This window comes from Acomys minous (assembly GCF_964271855.1).
Source record: "Acomys minous genome assembly, chromosome: 16".
Lineage (NCBI taxonomy): Eukaryota > Metazoa > Chordata > Mammalia > Rodentia > Muridae > Acomys > Acomys minous.
The window spans coordinates 93,274,654-93,291,762 of NC_140498.1; the positions used below are offsets into that span (position 1 = coordinate 93,274,654).

A 17,109-nucleotide genomic window follows, 5' to 3' on the forward strand; every position below is an offset into this window, starting at 1 on the left:
ATGTGGGCACGAGCGGCGAGGACGAGTTTTCGGGCTGTGCTGGACAGGGGCCGTGGCCTTGCTTCCAAAGCGGGTCCACGGGGACAGGTCCAGGCGGCGGGGCAGGGGACCCACGCTCCACGCCTCACCCCGCAGGGCGGCGGTCGCGTGTCCGCGGCGGTAGTCGAGCATCTGGAGCGTCTGGCGTTGGTGAACTTCGGCAGCCGCGAGGCGGTGGCCCGGCTGGAGAAAGCGGTCGCCTTCGCTGATCAGCTGCACGCGGTGGACACGGACGGGGTGGAGCCCCTGGAGTCGGTACTGGAGGACAGGTAGGCTCCCGGGTGCGGCCTCGAAGACTTGACCCTGACACCTTCCAGGCTGTTTCTAGTCCTTTCATAACTGGAAATTTGCCATCACCGCAAGTCCTGTCGCTCCCGTTTAGAATCCTCTAGCCTTCCCAGTCCCGATGTAAATAGAACAAAATCTGAGATGTTTGTTAGTCGTCGCCTTCTAATCCCCTTTTGAGAGGGCCCGTACCCGCCCCTGTTCCCTGTGTACCACCCTCCAGCCTGTACTGGCTTCTAAGCCACGCTCATTTCCTCTAAGGTGTTAGCTTGCCTACCTGAGCATCAGATTATCTGAAGGAATCAAATACTATTAAATGTATTTTGGAAACCTTCTCAAGTCAGTTCCTATGCTAATGTGGTATATAGCCAAATAACATTTTGAAACAGAATCTGGCTATATAGTGTGGACGAGCTTTGAGCCCAAGGTTTTCTTGCTGCTTCCTTAGTGCTGTTTAAAGGCCTGTGTCAACACACCCAGCATCGGTTTCATTATTTATTCACCCTGAGCCGGGGCCTCAAAAGCAAAGGTTGATCTTGAATTCCTGATCCTTATGCCTCCACCTCCAAATCCTGGGATTACAGGACTTCTGTAGCCCAGGCTGGCCTCAAATTTAGAGCAGTCCTTGCCCAGTTTCTCAAAAGCTGGGATTATATGAATGAGCCACCATTTTGTTTTGAGCATAATTTTTAAAGAATTAACTTATGTGTCTGGGTGTTTGGGCTAGATGTATGTCTGTTTATCACAAGTCTGGTTCCTTGGGACCCACTGCAACAGGAGTTACAGGCGATTGTAAACCACCATGTGGGTATTGGGAATCAAACCTGGGTCCTCTGAAGAGTGACCCGCACTAACCATCTTTCTAGTCCCATTAGTGACAACAGAGAACTGAATCTATAACCATAGCCTTTATGTGAAGTGCTTTGCAAAGTTTCTAACTTGTTAGTCTCCTGTCTTACCACTTTCCAGTCTCTGATTCCTTTGGGTCTTTGGTCCTATGCTCAAGTCCAGAGAGGTTAACACTATTTGCCTAAGATTACTCAGCATGTCCCAACAAATACCTGTGCTGCTGCTCCTGAAGCCAAAAAAAGTTTCCTCATGGCCTGCAAAGCATCATCTGTCATAGCCTCTGCCCATTTCTCCAAGCCAGCACTGTCATGTACTTTCAACTTCTTGAGTTTTCTCTCCTTGTTTCTTTTTTCTTATAATTCTCACAGTTCAAGACCAGCAGCATGGTGGCTCACGCCTTTAATTCCAGCACTTGGGAGGCAGAGACAGATTACTGTGAGTTTGAGGCCAGCCTGGTCTACAAAGTGAGTCTAGGACAGCCAAGGCTACATAGAGAAACCCTGTCTTGAAACACTGCCCCCCCCACCCCCAAAAAAAAGACCCAGCAGCACACATGAAGCCTTTCCTCTCCCTGCTGCCAAGCACTTCCTGTTTCTGGGGTAAATTACTTGTCTGCATTCTCACTGGTGGAGACAGATAGTCCACAGCCCTCCCCATTTCAACCAGGAGTCTTCATCCGAACTAGGACCCAGAAAGAATTAGTTTTCATTTCTCACAGAAAAGTACATAGTTTATGTTAGCCTGGATGCTAAGGAAAGGTGCTGGTTACGGAAATAGATGCCTTGGAGCATTAATACTCATCTTGTAGAATCCTTGTGTTGAATGGCAGGTAAGGCAGATACTTAGTCAATAATTGCCCTGAAACCAGCCATGGTGGCTCACACCCATAATTGTAGTGCTTGGCATACTAGGGCGGGACTGACACAAGTCTGAGTTCAGCCTAGGCTACTGAAGAGACCCTCTTTCAAAAAAAGCAGATTAATAGGGGCTGGAGAGATGGCTCAGCAGCTAGGAATATATGCTGCTGCTCTTGCAAAGGATCCCCCAAACTGAGTCCCAACATACATGTTAGTTGGCTCACAACCACCCTCAAGTGCAGCTCCAGGGCCTCTGGAGGCACTGGCCTTCACATACACAGACCCCACTTACATATACCTAATTAAAAATAATCTAAGGCTGGAGAGATGGCTATCTGTCCTTCCAGAGGACCCAGGTTCAATTCCCAGCAACCACATGGTGGCTAACAGCCATCTATAACTCTTAATTCCAAAGGTATCCAATGCCCTCTTCTGGCCTCTGTGGGCACACACAAACAGGCAAACACCTATACACATAAAATAAAATCTGTTGGAGAAGTTTCCTCCACTATTTCCAGATGCTGTTCTCAGTGTGCTGAGATCTGGTTGCCGCCCTGCCACAAGGCACTGTTGGGAATGTTGAGCCATCTCCCGTACCATGTGATGTAAGGAACTTTCCCCAATTATCCCTGATTGGTTAATAAAGATGCTGAAGCCTATGACAGGGGCGAAGAGAGGTAGGTGGAGTTTTAGGTCCCCAGGCTTGGGGTCACAAGGGCGAGAGGGAGCAGAAGAGGTAGCAGGAGGAGAGAAAGCCAGAGAAAAAGGAGAATGGAGCATGAGCACGTGGCCATGAGGACAGACTGATGGCGCAGAAGCTGCCAGGAGCCATCAGATTGGCAAGGGATTGGCTTTTATGTGGCTTTTAAGGGTAGTAAGATTAGAATAGCTTAGAACCTGCCCAGTATAGTATAACAGCTTAGTAATACATCCTAGCAGGGTTAAAGAAACTGTTACCTTATTATTTTCAGTATAAACCTTTTTTTTTTTTTTAATCTTCTAAACAAATAGATAATGCACCATAAGGCCAGTAAACATGAAGTCCCTGGGTAATTTCTCAGCACTACCAAAGTCAAACAAAACCAAACCATCCTCAACCTCATCTAGGCCTGTTTAATGTTTAGATTTTGGAGTTGCTGCAAGAATGCTGGCTCAGCATTGATGTCGGGCTTTGTTTCTCTTTGTGTTTTCAAGACATGGTTTCTCTGTATAGCCCTGGTTACCCTGGACTTTTTTTTTTTTTTTTAAATTTAAAGATTTATTTATTTATGTTTCCAGTGTTGTGCCTGCATGCCAGAAAAGGGCACCAGGTCTTATTATAGATGGTTATGAGCCACCATGTGGTTGCTGGGAATTGAATGCAGGACATTTAGAAGAACAGCCAGTGCTCTTAACTTCTGAGCCATCTCTCCAGCCCTATTTTACTTTAAAAGAGGATCTTGCTGCATACTTTTTGTAGAATACTGTCTTGCAGTGTGACAGAGCAGTTGCCCTCTTGAACTGTCAGCAGGTGAAATTATCTGGAGACTTGCCCACGTTGAGCTCCCCAACTTTATCTTATGGAGGGAAGAAGGAGTTCATGAGGTCCTACCGTCCCTAAGATTTACCACCAGTTAACAATTGCTGGGAGCTGGGCACAGTGGCACACACCCGTAATCCCAGCACTTGGGAACCAGAGGCAGGCAGATCTCTGTGAGTTCGAGGCCAGCCTGGTCTACAAAGCGAGTCCAGGACTCTGTCTGGAAAGCCAAAAAATAAAAAATAAGGGCCGGTCGTGGTGGCGCACACCTTTAATCCCAGCTCTTGGGAGGCAGAGGCGGGCGGATCGCTGTGAGTTTGAGGCCAGCCTGGTCTACAAAGTGAGTCCAGGACAGCCAAGGCTACACAGAGAGACCCTGTCTCGAAAAACCAAAAAAATAAAAAATAAAAAAAAAATTTTTTTTAAATTTACATTTTGAGGCCAGAGAGATGGCTCAGTGTTTAAGAGTAGGACGTGTTCATGCAGAGGACCTGACTTTAGTTCCCAGCACCCAAGCTAGGCAGCTCACAACTGCCTCTAACTACAGCTCCAGACAATCATCTGATACCTCTGGCTTCTGTGGGCACCTGTACTCAGGTGAACAGACACACACATACATAAATAATACTAAATTTTTAAATTATACTTGATGTCCCAAGCGATATTATAAAGCCCTTTAGAAGGAAGCAGGAACAGAAACAGTAGGACGTGAGATCAGCTGACTTTGGGTCTACCCTCTCAGCCATTCTCCAACATTCTCCAACCCCAAGTCCCAGGAAGACTAGTGTCCACCTTTGCATGCTACAATTGCAGGGGTTTGGGGTTGTTGGGTTTTTTTTTCTCCCTTCTGTGCTAGAAATTATTCAGGGCCTCACGCATATGAACCGATCATTGTACAACTGACCTGTAGCCCTGGCTGACCCCAAACTTTTTTTTTCTCTTCCTTTTGGTTAAAAAACAGAGGAAAGAAGCCGGGCGTGGTGGCGCACGCCTTTAATCCCAGCACTTGGGAGGCAGAGGCAGGCGGATCTCTGTGAGTTCGAGGCCAGCCTGGTCTACAAAGTGAGTCCGGGACAGCCAAGGCTACACAGAGAAACCCTGTCTCAAAAAAAAAAAAAAAAAAAAAAAAACAGAGGAAAGGCCAGGCAGTGGTGGCGCACGCCTTTAATCCCAGCACTCGGGAGGCAGAGACAGGTGGATTACTGTGAGTTTGAGGCCAGCCTGGTCTACAGAGTCCAGAATAGCCAAGGCTACACAGAGAAACCCTGTCTCAAAAAGACAAAAGAAAAACAAAAAAACAAAGGAAAGGCCAGGCATGGTGGCGCACACCATTAATCCCAGCACTCAAAAGACAGAGTCAGGCAGAGCTGTGTGAGTTGGAGGCCAGCCTGGTCTACGTCGTGCCAGGCCAGCCAAGACTATACGATGAAACCCTGTCTCAAACAATCCAACCAGCCATGAAGTGCAACCTTCATTCTTTAAAAAGAAACTTAAGGTCTAGAGAGGTTTTTCCATTTCAAGACCAGCTGACATAATCCTTTCTGCGTGCGTGTGCTGCAAGGGTACTATACTGGCATTCACCCAGGCAGCTGAGGCAGGACGAGGAAGAGTTTTGAGGTCAGCTTCCCCTACATAGGGAGAAGAATTAAAAAGCCAACCAAACAAGTGTGTATCTTGGAACCAGCTACAACCCTCATCTTACCATGAATGAGAATGTTAACTTTGTGTCGGGTGCTTTTGTTCAAGTCAGATTCCTTTTTGTTGTTGAGACAGTCCTGAATTTGGCTGTGTAGACCAGGATGACCTTGAACTCTCATTTGCCAGCCTCTGCCTCCCTGATGCACTACCATGCTCAGCTAGACTCTTACAGAGTCTTACTCTGTAGCCTTGCGTGGCCCGGAACTCACCTGCCTCTGCCTACTGAGTGCTGGAATTAGTGCAGTACACCATCACTTGACTGCTCTAAGTATGGGGGGGCGGTTTATGGAGAACACCAGAGTGTAAGTGGAGGGCAGAGGACAATGTGTGGGACACCATTCTCTTTCCATGTGGGTACCAGGGTTTTAACTCAGGCTAAGCAAGGTGGAAGCGCCTTGACCCACTAAGCACTCTCACCAGAGGCCACTATGTCTAGAGAACAGTAGGAGATTTATGGTGTTTATATCGTTTTGAGACAAAGCTTGTGTAGCTCACTGCATACACCGAGGCAGCCTACCTCAGTGTGGGTTTGCTGGCATGCACTGTTCATAGTGTATCTTGCTGAATGGCAGGCATCGTAGGGGTTCTGCTAAACCTACCTACCCCCTACAGTCATTTCCTGGCCATCCTTTGGCAGTGACATCACTGATTCTTGGGTACCTGCTTCTCACTGAAGCAGGGTTAGGGACATGTATTCATTAGTCCTGACATACTTTGCTTACTTACTTTAACATAATGTGTGTGCACACACACACACACACCAGTGAATGTGCACCACAGGTGTGCAGCGCCCTTTATAAAGAACATGTGACTCCCTGAGACTGGAGTATAGGTGGTTGTGGGGACTGAACCTGGGTCCTCCAGAAGAGCAGCCAGTATCATAATTGCCCCTTCTCCTGAGTTCACCAGAATTAACCCACTCCTGTTATCCAAAAAGCCTTGCTAGTCAAACTGGAGAAATAAGCACGGCTTACCTCAGTGGCCCAGAGAACCTACACACTGCAGAAGGTCTTTGGTCTACTTTGACCACAGCAGACCTGGGGACAGTGACCACAGCAGACTGTTCTGCTCCCCGCTAGCCTGGCATCAGGCCTGTGCGTCTGTGCTCTGGAAGCCTCTAGTCTCTCAAGCTCTAACTCTGACCTTTGGGTTCTGCAGATGTCTCTACTTGAGATCTGACAATGTAGCAGAAGGCAGCTGTGCTGAAGAACTACTACGGAATTCTCATCACGTTGTGGAGGAGTATTTTGTGGCCCCCCCAGGTATACGTTACCCAGAGTGCTTCAACAGAGTAGTTCAAACATTCTCAGGGAAAACAGATGCTGTCTGAATGCAAAAGTACAAACTGTACACAAGTGGTGTTACAATGACAATAGTCTGGGGGTGTACTAACCTTGAGGGGCTAGTTGTGATGAAAGCGCAGCACAGGACCAAGGGTGTGCGGGTACCGGGGAACACATCTCTGGGCCTGGAAGCCAGTCTATAGGAGCAGCTGGCGTTCCCTGGTGCTCTTCTGGAGCCAGAGAAACCTAAGCCTATGTGCTTGGAGACCTTTTTTTTCTTTCTGTCTCTTTCCTTTCCTTCCTTCCTTTTTTTGTTTTTTGTTTTTTCAAGACAGGGTTTCTTGTGTAGCCTTGACTGTCATAGACTTGCTTTGTAGACCAGGCTGGCCTCATCTGCCTCTGCTGGGATTAAAGGTGTGCACCACCATGCCCGGCTTGCTTGGAGACCTTAAATGTGTAATATTGTCTGATATTTCCTCAACTTGTATTGGCAACCAATTCAAATGAGGCATGTTAACACGTCACACAGGACAGCTGCACCATACCTCTAAGCCATGTATGTATCTTAGCCATTGATGTGATCCTGACATAGCGACTTGCATTTTCATCCTCACTGTTCACACTCTTGTGCGTGAGTCCTCAGAGCTGCCAGACCACTGGGCATCTGTAGTGAGACTATCTAGAGCACTCGTTCTCCACCAAGACCAGAGAGTTAGCAGTAAGTTCCTATGAAAGGCAGGATGGAAGTCTAAGCTGAAAAACCTATGGGCTGAAGCCTTCACTACACCACATTTGCCTCAGCTGGCTAAAGACATGAGCCAATGTCTCAGGACCCAGCAGCTGCTGCTATTTCATCAGATGTGTCTGCTGACTACACCACACACACAACCTGGCTCCTGACTTGTTCCTGGCGCAGAGGTTCAGCCTTAGTCTTCCCTCCTACCTGTGCGTGTCTGCCTGGCTGTGTACAGCTTGCCTCTATGCATTCAACTGCCAACTGTTCCGGATACTTGTGAGGTGGAGAACGGTGGCATCCAATGCTCACTTCCATGGACACCGGTGACCACTCAATTTAGGAGCAGCAGCTGGGGAGCAGGCTCAGGTTCACCTATATATTCGTTCTTATTTTCAAACAGGTAACATTTCTTTGCCAGACATGGTAAACAAGATTCCGGCTCCCACAACAGAGTAGCTATTCTGGGAAAGGCGCACCCTGTCAACATGGCGGACTCACAAGGGTGGTCATTGGCTACCCTCAAATCTAGTGTAAACCCAACATTTACGATGTCTCGGTAACTGATCTGAGGACAGACCTGGAGAGCACCCAGCTGACAGACCACCACATGCCTGCTTCCAAGGAACTAGATCAAGTACTCTGGCCTGTTGTGTATGGAAAACGCCCTCCTTGACCTGCCCCTAATAAGCACTACCTATCACAATTACCTATGTGAATCTTTCTGTTTATAGCTTGAGTTATTTTTATGTGCTTTCCCACTGACTGAGAGCCAACTCATCTTCCTTTGTTTCTAGGTACTGACTTCATCCTGCCTCAGGGTTCATTTCATTGAAAGGTCTGACTAGTGTCAAAGGAGACTATAACCTGGGAACTCCTAATTTAGCAAGTTATCCAACCCCCTCCTCACACAGCATACAGGAACACCAGGCCCCACCCCCCACCTCCCCCCCAGTACGACCTGTACAAACACCAACCTAACAGTTCCTTTCTGAAAAGAGAACTTGTTATAAATAGCCCTCGACTTGTTTTCATTCTTCCTCCTCCCTTTATCTGCAGTGTTCCCTCACACAGGCACAAGCACACACACCCTTTTCTTTGTTCAGATAGGGCCTCTGACTTCAGGCTGGCCTTGAGTGCACAGCTATCTTCCTGCCACAGCCTCCCAAGTACAGGGACTGGAGGCATGGACCATCTTCTTCAGGCAGTTTAATTTACAAGGGCTGACTCTGGGTTAGAGATGGCTCAGTGGTTAAGGGAACGTCTTAAAGAGAGTGGTGGTGCATGTCTGTAGTCCCTGCACTCAGGAGGCTGAGGCGGACAGTTCCCTGAGTTGAGGACAGGCTGGTCTACAGAGCCAGAGAAATCCCATCTCAGAATGAAACCAAGTACAGTACTTCCTGTTCTTCAGTCTTACCTACGCCAGATCCTGTGATTCCAGCTCCAGAGCACCTCATGCTCCTTCCTAACTTCTGGGTTTTGTTTTTGTTTTTCGAGACAGGGTTTCTCTGTGTAGCCTTGGCTGTCCTGGACTCCCTTTGTAGACCAGGCTGGCCTTGAACTCACAGCGATCCACCAGCCTCTGCCTCCTGAGTGCTGGGATTAAAGACATGCGCCACCATGCCCGGCTCCTTCCTGACTTCTGTGGGCACTAACACATGTAAATAAAAACCAATTTTAAAGATAAAGATAAAGAAAAAATAAAATAAAATAAAGAATCTGCCCTTGGTAGTGAAATGTTGAAGTCATCATTACTGCCCCGGTAATGTTTCTGCTCCTTACAAACTGGTGTGATGCTTCTTTTTGGTCAGAAACTGTCAGGTAAAGCCTATCTACATAATCAGAGACGACCATCCACACCAGTTACTAAACATTTAAAATATATTTCTAAACAAAACGGGTGTCTCAGTTGTTGTAACTGCTGCACTGATTTTTGTCCCATAATCAGGGGTGAAAAATATACAACTTGTTTCTGAGCCAAAGCCACAACTTCTATTTCTGCAGTCTAAAACATGTCACTGCTAGTATGGTGGCCCTAGCTGAACATACGGAGTTCCTTAAAAAAGAAAAAAAGAAGAAATTACAAAATTTCCTAAGACACTAGATTATCAATCTGGAATGTATATTCTGAGCACAAAGCAGCTCAGTGCATCTAAAAAAATAAAGAGAAACTTCCCACTGCCTTGCTCAGTAAGGCCTGAAAGTAGAGAAGTAGTGTGGCGAGCCCCTGCTTTGGTAAGGAGAGTCGCGGCCCCTGGACCCAGACCTCGACCGTGAGTAGCCGTAGCTGGTGCTCCTCTCAGGGTAGACTCGAATGTATGACGTTTCACCCTGAAATTCAAACAAACAGAAAAGGAGAGAGTATGAGTAACAAGCAAAGGCAACCTCCTGACCTGGCCGCCCAGCAGCCGAGTACTTCCTGCTGCCTGGCTCTGTGACGTTAAGCTTTGTGTGCCGTGGAAGCAGGTACCCTCACTCTCCCATTCCAAAAAGGAAGACAATCCCGATAAAGGAACGTGGTGTGCTTCTCTGTGCTCTGACCTTGCAGGACTTAGGCAAAGCAAACCCTTGGCTCTGTTCACTGCAGATAGAGCTTTTCCTCTCCCCCCACCCCAAGACAGGGTTCCTCTGTGTAGCCTTGGCTGCTCTGGACTCACTCTGTAGACCAGGCTGGCCTTGAACTCAGAGCGATCCGCCTGCCTCTGCCTCCCAAGTGCTGGGATTAAAGGCATGCGCCACCACGCCCAGCTTGTAGATAGGGCTTTAATGGTACTGTGAAGTCACCGAAGGGAAAAGGCAACGGTTGCTGCTCCCGCTGAATTAGACTTCCTAGAAGAGTAAGCGCCCACCTCATGAGAGCGGAACTTGGTGTCGTCCAGTTTCCTCAGCGCGTACTCCATGTCTTCTTTCCTCAGGTACTCAACCATGCCCATCCCGTCCTTTTGTACATCTGCGTAGCAGACGTCCCCAGCCTCACGCATGTGATCTTTCAGGTCCTGCCAGCTGCCTGACGGAGGGAGCCCTAGGCAGAGAATGGAAAGAGCCACCTCCTCAGCCACGGCCGCGGCCCTGTCAGGAGCCAGCAGTAGCTACGTGGGCAGTTCTCTGTGATCACTTAATTCTCAAGGGTTCCCAAGTCACACAACCTTATAAGGGGCACAAAGCCAGAGAAATAAATATACTTAAGTATATATGGTAAACCACTGTGAGAAGCTGGTCCAGGTTAACTGTCCAGACACCAATGTTTCCCAACAAAGTGTCCTGTCCTGACAGAGGCTCACTACCTCTGAGCATTTACCACTCTGTCCTTCACAATGTGGCCCTCTTAAAACTGAGTTCCAAGCTTTTTCCATTATGAAATTTATTAGTACCAAGTATTTCTTGCTGAACTTATTTTTCCAAGACATGGGAATTTTGAAATAAGCCAAGTGTAGCTGAGGGGACAGCACAACAACAAAAACCAGTTTGCTGACAGACCACAAAGTACCTCGAAAGAGATCACCAACATTCCTCACTATAGTTGGGGAAAGGTAACACTCAACGCTAGAACTAGTTGGGAGTCATACAACCCTACCTGAGTCATGAAAGGGAAATGTGCTCCTGCTCTCAAAGGCTGTGTTTACCGCTCACAGCTCAGGACTGCAGCCATTTCCTAATAGTTTTCTAAGCAGGATTTCAGAGCAGCATGGAGAGAAAAAAAGATAATGTATGACATCTTGAAGGAGGGAACAGAGTCCTAGGGTTAAAAAGTTACAAAGGGATACAAGATAGACAGATAGCATTACTCTTATGCACTGTGACTGCGGGGCAGTCATACGCTAAAAGGTGCCAGGCGCAATACATTTCACTCCACTATGGCTCCCAAACTCCCCGGCAATGTGCAGAAGGCGCCGAGTCTTAACACTGCATTGATGCTTTAAAGACACATAAACTTCTGAGCTTGTTGTTTCATCCCTCACTCATCGACAGCAGGAAGTGCTCTGTGCTTTCCAATATAATCCCCAAGGCCCTAGGCTGTTTGACTCTGGCTCCTGCGGTGTATCTAATTCCCAAAGAACACATTTCCAGAGTTCTAGATCAAAGGCTTTCCCATCATCCTGTCCTCATCAGTGAGAAACCACTTTATAAGAAACATTAGGCCTCGGTGGCACACGCCTTTAATCCCAGCACTCGGGAGGCAAAGGTGGGTGGGTCTCTTGAGTATGACACCAGCCTGGTCTACAGAGCGAAGACTACAGCCCTGCCTACATAGAGACCCTGCCTCAAAACAAAAAAGACACAGGATTCTGCCCCGCAAGGCTGATTACTTGTGCAACTTAGTGTTGCCTCCCTGAAGAATTACAGCAGAGCTTTAGGCTATCCGTGTGCACTGGCAATTGAGAAGCCAACATGCCCCGCATGCCCAGAAATAAGCTAACAGTTCCTTACAGGCCAGACTCTTTGAAGTAGTGTCCATGCACAGTCCTTCAACAGGGCAGGAACATACCTGAGACAAGAACTCGGAAATCAGATCGTCGCGTCGGGGGCCCGTTCCTTGCACCACGGGGCCACCCACCCCGACCTCCGTAAGTCCTGGGGAATTCCACACGAAGTCGACACTGGCCATAATCATAACCATTTCTTCCATAAATCGCATCCTCAGCATCTCTACAAAGGAAAGCTTGAGATTAGCGCTGGCTGATAGGCTGATGACTCCCGCAAAGAATGTAACTAACAGAGAGCCTCGGAGGATCAACACCAACACAGAACCTTGGCTTGCTCGTGAGGCCCTTTCACGTCCCAGGTGGGCCAGCCAGATGGCTCAGCCACAGCATGCACACCCTTCTCAAGGGCAAAATATGTACTCAGAAACTGAAAACATTTAAAAACTAGTTAATGAAGGGGTTTGAATATGAGCACAAGATGTGATACGTATGTATGAAGGCATCATAACAAAACCATTATAATATAAAAATTAAAGAAGAACTATAGGGCTGGAGAGATGGCTCAGAGGTTAAGAGCACTGTCTGTTCTTCCAGAGGTCCTGAGTTCAATTCCCAGCAACCACATGGTGGCTCGCAACCATCTATAATGAGATCTGGTGCCCTCTTCTGGCCTGCAAGTATACATGCAGGCAAAGCACTGTATACATAATAATAAATAAATTTTAAAAAAATCTCTCCCAAAAGGCCAAATGGCAAAAGCCTGGGGGTGGTACATTAAAAAGTTTCAAAAGAGCCGGGCGTGGTGGCGCACGCCTTTAATCCCAGCACTCGGGAGGCAGAGGCAGGCGGATCGCTGTGAGTCCAGGACAGTCAAGGCTACACAGAGAAACCATGTCTCAAAAAACCAAAAACAAGTTTCAAAAGGCCAGGTGAGGTGGTACACACCTATAATCCCAACACTGGGAAGGCTGAGGCAGTAAATTTTGAGACCATCCTAGTCTACAAAGAAAGACTGTCTCAAAAAGCCAATACAAATTTAAATTACAGATAAACAAGGGCCTGAGGATGGCTCAGCAGTTAAGAGCACTTGTTGGTCACAGCACCCACCCGGTGGCTCGCAACCATCATTAGTTCCAGCTCCAGGGGAACCAACAACCTTGTCTGACTTCCCTAGGCAACAGGCATGCATGCAGAGCAAAAGCATACAGGTAAAGCACGCACAAAATCAAATCTTTTTTAACAAGGGCTGGGTAGGCGACTCACGTCTTTAATACCAGCAATGGGAGCGGGAGGCAAGCAGAGCTCTGTGAGTTCGAGGCCAGCATGGTCTATCATAGCAATTTCTAGCCAGTCACAGCTGTAGTATAAAACCCTGTCTAAAATAAAAGAGATATCAAGGGACACATCCAGGACAGTGTTGGCTGTCACGATGCACTTCTAAGGGTTAAAAGCAGGACTTGTACACAAGAGGATTTGAGTTACCTGTTTTAAGTTTTTTATATCTCTAATTGAGGAAAAATATGCCTATCTCACAAAGATGCTAACATTTTAAGTGCTTTGTTTGAAACTTCCAAGCAGAATATAATTCCTCTGTTAAAGACTAAAGGAAAAGATGTAATCTGAATAAATTAATAAAATAAAATTTAGGGGGCTGGAGAGATGGCTCAGCAGCTAAGAGCACTGTCTGCGCTTCCCGAAGTCCTGAGTTCAATTCCCAGCAACCACATGGTGGCTCACACTATCCATAATGTGATCTGATGCCCTCTTCTGGCATGCAGATGTACATGCCAATAGAGCACTCATTTACATGAAATAAATAAATCTTTTTTTAAAAATTAACACCCCCCCAAAAAAAATGACTAAAGGAAAAGCTGGGCGTGGTGGGACAGGCCTCTGATCCCAGCACTCAGGGAGGCAGGCTTTGTGAGTTCCAAGCCAGCCTGGTCTACAAAGTGAATCCAGAACAACCAGGGTTGCACAGAGAAACCTCGTCTTGGAAAAAAAAAACAAACAAAAAACTAAAATAAAAAAGTAACGGGGTTTATATCATATCTAGACCCTCTAGGAAACACCTATCAAGTGAAATACGGTTAACAAAGCTGCAGCACGGGCTGTTGTTGAAAATGCAACGGCACTTGACGGAACCGAGTGTTCAAAATACACAATGGCACTGCTAACTAACTAGAGCCACGACTTTCTCATGTCCACACGTAAAGAATGCTTCGGTCTACTTTTGAAGCAAACTGCGAGACACTTAGGCATTAGCTCTCTTAGTCTTCAACCATCGGGGTCCGCGGTACTGCTTCTGTCAATCCGTATCTCCAACCCAGGCCGGCGGGACACCGGGTAGGGGAGCAGGGATGAAGAAGCCTTCGCCCACGGATGCTGAGGAGACAGGAACAGGTCCTTACTGACACCCCCCCCCCCCCGCCCAGTGCAGCGACTTATAAAAAGCACACTTCTCGGCCTTTTCCGGTCCGAGGGCTAACAACGTTTGCAAAGTCACAGAGACCCCTTTTGCGCGGGGTTTGGGGACCAGGCTGTTCCAAGCCCCTGGGACCTGTTAACTTCTGGCGGGGCCGCCCCATCAGAGGGGAATGAAACCATAGCCGCCGCCGCCCCCTCCCTCGCCCGCTGCCTCAACCCGGTTCTTTTCACTAGCATTAGGCTCCATGGGGCGCCCAAGCGGCGATCGGTTCCAGACACCCCCTTTACGGCCGCCAAAGGCACCCCGTTCCCTCCCCACACAGGGCGAGGGCCGGGACTCGGGGTGGGCGGCTGCCCCCTTGTGCCTCCCGCCGAGTCCCCTACAGGGCCGGCGGCTTCCAAGCCCCGGGCCGCTCCCTTTAGGGGTGCTTCCCGTTAGGGTGTCTCCCCAGCCTCGCGGGCAAGAGGCGAGTCAGGCGGGGTCAGGCCCCCCCAGAGCCCATTCGGGGCTTCTGCGTGAAACACTAACCAAGGAAGTGACCACAGGCAAACGCCGAGGAAAAGAAGCCGCCGTCGCCGCCTCCAGTGAGGGGCGCCGCGAGGGGTCGGCGGGGAGGGGGAGCGAGGGAGGGCGCCGGGGAGGGGAGGCTCCGGGGGAGGGGACGGAGGGGAGGGCAGGCCCGGCGCCAGCCCGCGGGAGGGCGAGCCGCGGGCTCCTCACCGCGGGTCCTCGAAGCGCACGAAGGCGAAGGGCACGAGGCCGTGCCGGTTCTTGAGCTCGATCTCGCGGATGCGGCCGTACTTGTAGAACAGATCCTCCAGGTCCTTCTCACGCACGTCGGTCGGAAGGTTGCCCACGTAGATGCGCCCGTCGCCCTCGCCGCCGCGCTCCTCCGCCCAGCCCGACATCCGCACCGCCCGACGCCGCGGGCCCGCCGCAGCCCGCTCCCCGCCGCCGCCGCCGCCGCCTCGGCCCGGATCCCCCGCCGCAGCTCCCCCGCGAGCTCCGAGGCGCTCACCCGCGCTGCATTGTGGGAACGCGGCGCGGAAGCCCATTGGGGGGGGCGTTGTCGGAGGATATGAAGTCTTAAAGGGGACGCGGCCGCGAGCTGCGCGTGCGCGGGGCCGGGGGGGGGGGGGGCTGTGCCCCTAGAGGTGCCAGCGGGAAGGTCCCGGCGCTGAGCGTCGCTCCGGAGCGCCGCCTAGGCTCGCAGGTCCCGGAGCACACCCACTGAGCCTGGCATGGCGTGGGGCTGTCAATCTGCGAGGAGAGCTTGAGGAGAGGCCCTCCTCAGCACCCCCACAGCTGTTACCATAGTAACATTTTGGCTCGCATCCTAAAAAGAGTATCTCCATTGACGGAAGGGATGGCTCAGCGGTTTAAGAGCTCTGGCTGCTCTTCTGGAGAACCGGGGTTCAATTCCCAGCACCTACAACCGCCTGTAACTCCAGTCCCAGGGGATCCGACTCTCTCAAACAGATATACATACAGGCAAAACACCGATGCACATAAAATAAGTAAATCCTTAAAAACAAAACAAAATTAAAAACAAAAACAGAAGAAACAACAACAGAACACCCTCAAATCGTGTATGTTTATCCTTGTATTCTGTGCAATTAAAAAACGTTCTGGATGCTGGGCAGTGAGTAGTGCATGCCCTCAATCCCAGGCAGAGGCAGGCGGGTCTGAGTTCGAAGTCGGCCCCGAGCTACAGAGGGAGCTCCAAGACAGTCAAGGATGCACAGAGAATCCCTGTCTCAAAAAACCATAAAACAAATAATAAAAAGTTCTGGGATGGAGACTTGGTTAAACAGTAAGTGCACTTACTACTCTTGCAGAAGACCTGATTTCTGCTCAGGGCCATCCTAACTCCAGGGAACCCAACACCTCCCTTTGACTGACCGACCTGGACACCAGCCAGCAGCGTGGTGTATACATTCCTACACTCAGCAAAGCACTCATACATATAAAAATAAATCCAAAAACTCTTTTTCATTAGACTCCTTGTAACAAAGAAGTGAATCAGCACAATATCATTGAATATTAGTTATTAATTCATGTTTGATGGTATTAATGCCACAATTTAGTTATAATTGAAGTATTTTTGTGTGTGCTAGGATTAAAGGTGTGTGCAAGCACCACCTAGTTAACTGAAGTAAATTTAAATGGTGTTTGGTAGACATTGTTTCACATCTTCTCTGAAGGGAATCTAGTTAAATCTCTTTTATTAATCTGTTAAAGGAATCTGTTAACTAATTACCTATAAAAATACAGCTTGGGAGCCAGGTGTGGTGGCGCACGCCTTTAATCCCAGCACTCGGGAGGCAGAGGCAGGTGGATCTCTGTGAGTTGATGCCAGCCTGGTCTACACAGTGAGTCCAGGGCAGCTAGAACTACACAGAGAAACCCTGTCTTGAGAAACCAAGCAAACAAACAACCTTGGAAACTTCATTTTTTAAAAAAGGTTTATTTATTATTACGTATACAGCTCTCTGTGTGTACTCCTGCAGGCCAAAAGAGGGCAGTAGATCTCATTATAGATGGTTGTGAGCCACTATGTGGTTGCTGGGAATTGAACTCAGGACCTCCGGAAGAGCAAGCAGTGCTCTTAGCGGCTGAGCCATCTCTCTAACCCCGGAAACTTCATTTCAAATATCCTTCATTTCTGTAGGATTAGGGCTGAGGCTTAGGATAGAGATAGAGTGCTTGCCCATCATGCCTGAGGCCCAAGGTTCACTTGCCAGTACTGTCAGAACAAACAAAAACTAAAGTCTGTACTTGATAAAATCATTTCTGTAGAATTCAAGATTATTAGCTGGGTGTGGTGGTGCACATTTTTAATCCCAACACTTCGGAGGCAGAGGCAGCTGGATATCTGTGAGTTTGAAGCCAGCCTGGTCGTAAGAGGGAGTTTCAGGACAGCCAAAGCTACATAGAGAGACCATGTCTCAGAAAAAAAAAGTTCAAAATTATAACCAATATTTTGTTTCATAT

The 17,109-nt window shown here is 48.7% G+C and overlaps 2 protein-coding genes and 1 long non-coding RNA gene across 3 annotated transcripts; 2 read left to right on the top strand and 1 right to left on the bottom strand.

The window, feature by feature from the left end:
* Window positions 1-7,970, top strand: GATC (glutamyl-tRNA amidotransferase subunit C; the record flags this gene model as incomplete). Its single annotated transcript, XM_084763225.1, has 3 exons — window positions 1-308; window positions 6,406-6,509; window positions 7,667-7,970. 3 exons carry the CDS (start codon window positions 1-3, stop codon window positions 7,720-7,722), a joined length of 468 nt encoding a protein of 155 aa, XP_084619351.1. The 3' UTR covers window positions 7,723-7,970.
* LOC311586913 lies at window positions 432-1,687 on the top strand. Its single transcript, XR_014775688.1, has 2 exons — window positions 432-928; window positions 1,653-1,687. It is a non-coding gene; the product is annotated as an uncharacterized lncRNA (long non-coding RNA).
* Window positions 7,971-9,126: 1,156 nt separating the features above from the next.
* SRSF9 (serine and arginine rich splicing factor 9) lies at window positions 9,127-15,171 on the bottom strand. Its single transcript, XM_084763224.1, has 4 exons — window positions 14,836-15,171; window positions 11,750-11,910; window positions 10,113-10,285; window positions 9,127-9,594 (listed from the first exon to the last, which is right to left on the bottom strand). Exons 1-4 carry the CDS (start codon window positions 15,168-15,170, stop codon window positions 9,451-9,453), a joined length of 813 nt encoding a protein of 270 aa, XP_084619350.1. The 5' UTR covers window position 15,171; the 3' UTR covers window positions 9,127-9,450.
* Between the last annotated feature and the right edge of the window lie 1,938 nt (window positions 15,172-17,109).

What these genes read in the sequence shown, in the direction of transcription:
- SRSF9 (XM_084763224.1), bottom strand. Translation starts at nt 15,170, where the DNA reads ATGGGCTTCCGCGCCGCGTTCCCACAATGCAGCGCGGGTGAGCGCCTC. An exon ending in TTTCCGAGTTCTTGTCTCAG is followed by an intron (nt 10,286 to 11,749) that starts GTATGTTCCTGC and finishes TTCTCTGCCTAG; the next exon opens with GGCTCCCTCCGTCAGGCAGC. An exon ending in CCAAGTTCCGCTCTCATGAG is followed by an intron (nt 9,595 to 10,112) that starts GTGGGCGCTTAC and finishes TTTGAATTTCAG; the next exon opens with GGTGAAACGTCATACATTCG.